The sequence below is a fragment of the Rhodnius prolixus genome, unplaced genomic scaffold (genome assembly GCF_049639745.1).
Source record: "Rhodnius prolixus isolate KJV_2025 unplaced genomic scaffold, Rpr scaffold_1, whole genome shotgun sequence".
NCBI classification, from domain to species: Eukaryota; Metazoa; Arthropoda; class Insecta; order Hemiptera; family Reduviidae; genus Rhodnius; species Rhodnius prolixus.
Window position 1 is genome coordinate 24,127,941 of NW_027411581.1, and position 7,085 is coordinate 24,135,025.

The 7,085-nt window shown below is 33.1% G+C and overlaps 1 protein-coding gene across 1 annotated transcript; it reads right to left on the reverse strand.

Moving 5' to 3' along the window:
* Positions 1-1,338: 1,338 nt before the first annotated feature.
* On the reverse strand, positions 1,339-2,013 carry LOC141457153 (SCAN domain-containing protein 3-like). Its single transcript, XM_074137387.1, has one exon. It carries the CDS (start codon positions 2,011-2,013, stop codon positions 1,339-1,341), a length of 675 nt encoding a protein of 224 aa, XP_073993488.1.
* Between the last annotated feature and the right edge of the window lie 5,072 nt (positions 2,014-7,085).

Sequence of the window (7,085 nt, forward strand, 5' to 3'; positions counted from 1 at the left end):
GTAGTTGGATTAAAGTAATTATTTAATAATTGGAATAAAAGGGTAAATACAAGAACAAAATACATATTACATAATTTTTACATATTTACTTATCGTATACTTTTTTACCGTTGTGAAATAATAATAAAATGAGGCCGTAATATGATAATAACGCTGCAATCAAAGAGAATAAGCATTAAAAGATTAGGCACCTAAATCAAATTAGTTTTAAGAGATGATAAACACAAAATGCAATGGAAAGTCTATTAGTCATAAAGCCTAAACTTTCTTAGCCTAAGGTTTCTGTCGAGCCGAAAAGTCCTTTTTGAGCGAATTGACTGCATAATGTCAACCTGCCTGCTAAAACAATAATAGGAAATTTGTTTTAACTAGTTGACTGGTTTTTACGAAACTATTCTAGCATATGTTTTGGAACTCAGGACTAATCAAACCCAAATAACTCTTTTTAAAAACATTAGCTTTTGCTGCGGAGGTCCCGGGTTCGAGTCCAGCAGCTGACCCTTAGATTTTCTCTTCCTAGGAGCTTCTTACAGCTCACTGTCCGGTGATGGACAGTGTTGTCTGTAACGAGAGAACACTGTCCGGAGGCCGGCAGTGCACTGGAAAAAGCTCCGGGCGCTAATGACCTCAGCTGTTGATGCGCAAAAAAAAAAAAAAAAAAAAAAAAAAAAAAAAAAAAAAAAAAAAAAAAAAAAAATTAGCTTTTGCTAAAAGTATCCGGCGAAAACAACCACCGAAGATTCAGTCAGGAAACATATTTAACAAAACATGCTACCATTTTAACATTTTCTTAAATAACTACACGCACAGTAGAGTAGTTCAATCCCTTTTCGATATAAACAAAACTATGAGATGTACAAGAAGTAGATACTCTTAATGATATGAATCCGAACAATCCCGAACAGTTCAGTACATGCAGAGCTCCGGAAAACCTCAGATTGCAGAGAAAAAGTAACCTCAACTTTACCTTAATGTTCATCCTCTGTAAAGCAAAATAAAATAAATAGGTTTTTACACCAAAAGCGTTCTGCATACCATCTATTAGGGCAGGGGTCGGCAACCTTTTGAGTCGGAAGAGCCAAAATTACAATTTACAAAATTTCAAAGTTTTTAAAGAGCCACAAAATTTTTTCTTGCTAACAATAAATAGTACTCGCATAAATAAAGTTTTTTGAAAAAAAAAAAAAAAAATTATTCATATATAAGTAGTGTTTTTCACAACAAATTAGATAATATATTTATCTTCTGGCTCCATCAGTTGCTATTAAAACGATTTTATTTAAATCGATCTTATTGTCTTCAAGGCATTTTTGCACGGCATTCCCTATATCTTCCCCTCTAGTTTGTTCCGAGAGCGGTAGCAATCCTAGAAGTTCTTCTTTTGGACGACATATACCTGACAAAAAGGGCAACTTGTGCCGTGTCTTTTATGTCGCAAGACTCATCTATAGCAAGTGATAAGGCAGAAGAATGTTGAATATCTTCCACCTGCAAATATGTTACATTTGAAGACATTTTAGCTATTTTATCTTGTACTGTTTTAGCGGATAGTGGCAAATCTTTGATTTTTTTCAAGATTTCTGGTTTGTTTTTGAAATCACGAAACAGTTCTTCAGATGCTCGTATGAAGCAATCTTTGACATACTCACCATCTGTGAATGGTTTGCCTTTTTTTGCAATTTCTAGTGATACCGCGAAGCTTGCCAGATTAACATTACTTGTAGATTGCGTCCAGTTACTTAACAAGGAACTTGATTGCTGTTTTTGTTTATAGAGCTCGTCGACAGCTTTTTTTCGTTCTTCGCCGGCTGGATATTCACTAGCAAACTGAGTATGTTTTTTAGTGAAGTGTCTCTCTAAATTTGATTTCTTATTGTGTGCGAGTTTTTCGTGGCAAATGAGACAAGTCGGAAGGCCATCCGAGTTGCAGATGAAAGCGAACGACTCCGTCCAATCCCGATTGAATTCTCGATGCTCTTCTTCAGGTCTTCTCTTTTTTTTTGTAGAAGCCATGCTTGCGGTGAAGCTGTAATAAAGAATTGTTAAAATTATTGTTTAGGTATCCAAAACAGCAGATGACAAGTTTTGCAATTATTTACTATGTCAACGTATACATAAGTAAATACATACGAGAAGCTGGGCATAATAAAATATAATTTATCAAAAAACATTTTATGTTACAACATATTTCCCAATTAAAAATACTTACCTAAATAAAATAAATAATTCTCTAAGAATTTAATTATTAAAATAAATAATTTAGACACGAAACACTGTTTGTCTTACTCTCTCACGTACTGATAGACTATAAGTACATAGTTTCGTCGCATCTGTGGTCGCCTCCCGTGTGCGGTGCCGACTGGCACGAACGGACTTGTCAGAACGTGTTTATTCCGGCGCAGTCTGCACATTTTAGTTTTTTTTCTTAATTTTGGCAAATATTAGATACTTAGTTAACGAGTAAAGGTGTTACGCCCAGCTATGCCGAAATCAATGAAAATTGCCAAACATATAAACAATCTAAAACTGCAAATAACTCCTCAGAGTTCGAAAATAGGTTTATTAAATAACAATTTATAGGTACTTACACTTATAATTATTATTTTAACGCTAATTTTTAAATAATAAAAGCTTTAAAATAGATAATATATTATTATAAAATAGGTAATTTATTAAATATATATTTTAATAAAAACACGTTCGAGGTAATATCCAACAGTAGTACTTTGTTTCTTTTTTGACAATTCTTATTGACTTTGTCGTGAAGTAGACATACTCACGACTCATCTCAAAATCCTGAGATATCTTTTGTTTATGTGTTTACTCTAATTAATCATTGATTTGTTTTGTTTACAATCAATTTTAATTTATTGAAACAATAAATAGAAACAAGGATACAGGGATATCCATCATTGGATCAACTCTAATGAAAGCTTTATTCCTAAAACACAACAGACTTCAAAAAAGAAGTTAGGTATCTTATTTGAAAAAAAAATATGTATAATATGTATTTTAAAAATATAATACTTATAATGTTACCTACCTTTACTTCGGTTTTTATTATTATTATCTATATATGTACATACATAACTTTGAGAAGATAAGTCGCTTCTAACTCTTTTACTTGAAACAACAAACTATACGTCACAGCCAAAGCACTGGTGAAGACGCCAAATTGTCTTGCGTCGAAAGCGAATTAAAACGTACATAGAAACATCCGACGACGGCGCCAATCGAGAGCTTCCGACGGACTGACTACAGTAACGACGCGTGTCACAGGGGAGGGGTGCGGTGATAAGCGAGTACAAGTGGCTGAGAGATAGAATCGGCGCCTAATCCTCGTTAATCGATTCAGAACGATTTTTTAATGTTTTTTTTTTTATATAAAATAAATAATATTTGCGTATGGAACTAAAGAGCCGCAGCTTCACATCCAAAGAGCCGCATGTGGCTCGCGAGCCGTAGGTTGCCGACCACTGCACTAGGGTAATTTTCTAATTATCTTAAAATATGTTTTACTTTAATTTCTGGTTACTATCCTAGACAAAATAGTTGTTGACAACAGGCAATGAACAACAGTTGTTTTCTCAAATTCTGATAAAGTGATTTCCATTTAAAATAACAGAACTGGGAGTGCCTTCTATGAGATAGTCAATTTGGAAGTGCACTCCCCAACTTGTTGATCTATCAAAACATTATCTACTCGAACCACAGTCATATTCGAGAGGCGGGTGTTGGTCAAGTGGTTAAGAAACGTGGAGAGATCTCCAGTTCAAATCCAGCGTATAACTGGTTTTTATTTGTTAGAAAGGATGTTGACAGTAAAGTATTTACTTCCGCCTCCGACTTCGAAAAGATAGGCGATTACTTTATTTTACTTTACAGACAAGTTCACTTTATTTAAAAACGCTAAGAAGATTGTAAAAATTTTAAAGGAACACCGAGATATGTACTCTTATGTCTTACTCTAAGAATACATGATTTCTCTGTCTCAGCAAAAGTCATGGAGTTAGTACACAATTACATTTATTGTCATAAAACATAACTTTACAAGTTACAAAACATACCTTAGCAGTAATACAGAATAATTATAACACTTTTTAAGCTAGAAATTCAATCTGCTACAGAAAACTAAGGTACCTTAGTCGAACCTTTAAAACCTAACACTTAGGTACCTTGTATCTTGCGTGGTAGTTATAAAAAAAAAAATATTTATATAAATATAAATGCTACTAACGTTTAATGTAGTCACTTGTTTCTTATCTACAACCTGGTCCTTCAAAGTTTATATTTTGAATTTAAATAAGTCTGCTTTTATACACCCAGTGTACCTACTGACCATCATCTATTGAGGAGTTTATTAATTATTTTAAAATCTTGTCCTTTAATTTCTGATTGCAACCCTCAGACTGCAATGAACAACTGTTACTGTTTTCTCAAATTCTGATAAAGTGCAACCATCAAAAAAAAAAAAAAAAACAGCAGGACTGACAGTATGTTACATTACAGAAAATATTAAAGGAAAAATACATTTCATTTGAACTCTAGAATACATTACAGCAACGAAGATGTTCGATCTACAGTGCTGGATAATGTAGTTCACTTTAACCGTCTGGGCACGTATTTTTTTGTTTTCTTATTTCAACGCTAGCATACAAAAATTTGTATGCTGAGTTGAATTAGGATGCCGATTTCATGCAATTTATGTAATTCTTGTGTTTCGTGCTATTCAATTTCGAGTTAAAGATGAAGGATGTTTGATTTTCCCAGAGGAGAGCTTCTTGTTTTGAATATCTACCTTGTCCCTTTTGTAACTTGAAGGGTGTTGAGGACACTTACACCAATTTGGCTTGTTCAAGTGCTTGCAGAGTTCAGGGAAATAATATTCTCGGTTAGAAAAAATCCTTTCCAGACATGTTGAATGGTTACGACTGTAGCGAGGTTTTTAAATTTTATGTTTCTATCTACCGGGCAATACAGAACTGTTCTTTCTCTCTCTAATATTTATAATCTTTTTATACATTTCCTTTGTTAATGGGAACGTATTATTTTAAAGTGCATCGAATATCTGTTTGGCTAATTATAACCTGAACAGCCAGAGGCGTGTTTAGGATAAAGATTTCGCTAGCTAACAAGGCTGGAATTCCTCGCGTTACCCAAAGAAGTTGGGATGACATTATTCTACTAAGATTTCAGTTACTTGGTGCTAAGAACCCTTCCCGGAATAGATAGGAGAGATCAGTAGATTTTCTAGCTCCAGTCCTTTGCTATACCCCGAAAAACAAAATTCTTAAAGAGTAGGTTCAGTAAAATGAACAATTTCGGTCACCTACCAGATTAAAATCATGATTTCAAACAGAGAAAATCATTTAAGCGCTCGAAAGAACCAGTGAGATGGTGCAAGCCATGATTTAGTAGAAAGAAAGTTATGTAGAACAATTGTCATTTCCATTGACGCCTGTGGAATTGTATTTAATTCTGTCGATAGAATAAACTTTAGCGACAGTAAAAATGTTAAAATTTTACGTTTAATAATTCTTTTCATTGAGGAACGAAATACTCTCAACAATTGGTGCGTGAAATAGGTAGACACTCTTTCAATGTACTTAATTCGAAAATACAAGAGGGACGGCTCAATCGTTTGCCCTACATAGGAATAAAACTATTTCGTTCCTTTTTATCTTTAAACAAAAAGAGCATGTTTAATGTTGGAGCTTCATAATGGAAATTAGTCGGGACAGAGGGCTGAGTTTGCTTTTAGAGAGGAAGGAATTCATTTGACAATCTATATATATATAGAGAGAGAGAGGAATTGTGAGTGGTTGGTAGGATACAGCCCTAGTGTCGTTTGATGTGCTGTTCAGGCGCGCTGATAATTGTATGTCGAAACTGATGGAGCCTGACTGAGAATAAATTGTCTGTGATATTGCTCGCTACCAAACCCAACCCTCGTATTTTTCTTCAAACACACTTAAAGGGTCCTGAAGGAGTCACATCTGTACAACATGGTGCTTGCCCTATTCCATTATACCAAACTTTTTTCTATTTTTTTCTTATATTATTAATTAGAAGTGTTAATTATAATTGATATTTTAGTGATTTGTTTTCTAAACTTTGACATAAATTGAAACATTTTTAACGCTATCCATTCTGTTTGTAAAAACGAAGCATGCTCTTTACACTAGTTAAAAACATAGTATAAATTTTTTAAAAAAGTATCCAGAAACTATAATAATATTCATTTATTCTAAACACTTTTTACAGAGATAGGATGTTTACTTTTTCCAAGGGTTGATAAAGTTTGAACCATGTTTCGTATTTATTGTACAAATAGAATGGATGGCGTTAAAAATTATTTTTATTTTGAACAAGTTTAGAAAACGAAATACTAAAATAGCAATTATAATCAACACTTCTAATTAAGTCATCAGAACGGTTAAAATCTATCTACCGACTTGTATGGTTGGAAATTTAGCAGATCGTAGTGTGTGGATGGTAAACAAATGTTTACAAACGTTTAGAAAATAGTTATTTATTTAACAAGTGTGGAAAGTAGTACTTTTCCTCACACGAGGAAGGGTTTGCACGCACGAGCGAGCGAAGCGAGGCGAGTGCAAGTGCTAATTGCCGAGTGTGAGGAAAACACTTTACACTCGAGTTAAATATTATATTTTTTCTGTAACCATTAGGGTTATTAACTTAAAAAAAAAACTAAACAGGAATCACTAGAATCCATTTTAAGTTTCTATAAGGTAACACTATAATCTTTTAAAATGTTATAATTAAAAATATCTAATTATTTATTAAAATATTATTTTTATTTCTATATTCCTTTCAGTTTTTATATTATTTTTTTAATATTCGTTTTTTAATTATTTAGATAAAATAAATTTAAATAAGCTTATGGGGGTTTTACAGAAAATATTTAATAACAAAACTTCTTACAACAAGGAAGACAATAAATTTTTTCCCTCACAAGTGAGGAAAGTGACACTAATGGGAATTTTCCCCCACTAGTGAGGTAAAGTTGGGCATTACACAGCTGATTTTAATTGAGTAATGAGAACATTCCTACATGGTTGCAG

Bases quoted from the DNA above. Each gene is read 5' to 3' on its own strand.
- LOC141457153 (XM_074137387.1), bottom strand. From the start codon at position 2,013: ATGGCTTCTACAAAAAAAAAGAGAAGACCTGAAGAAGAGCATCGAGAA.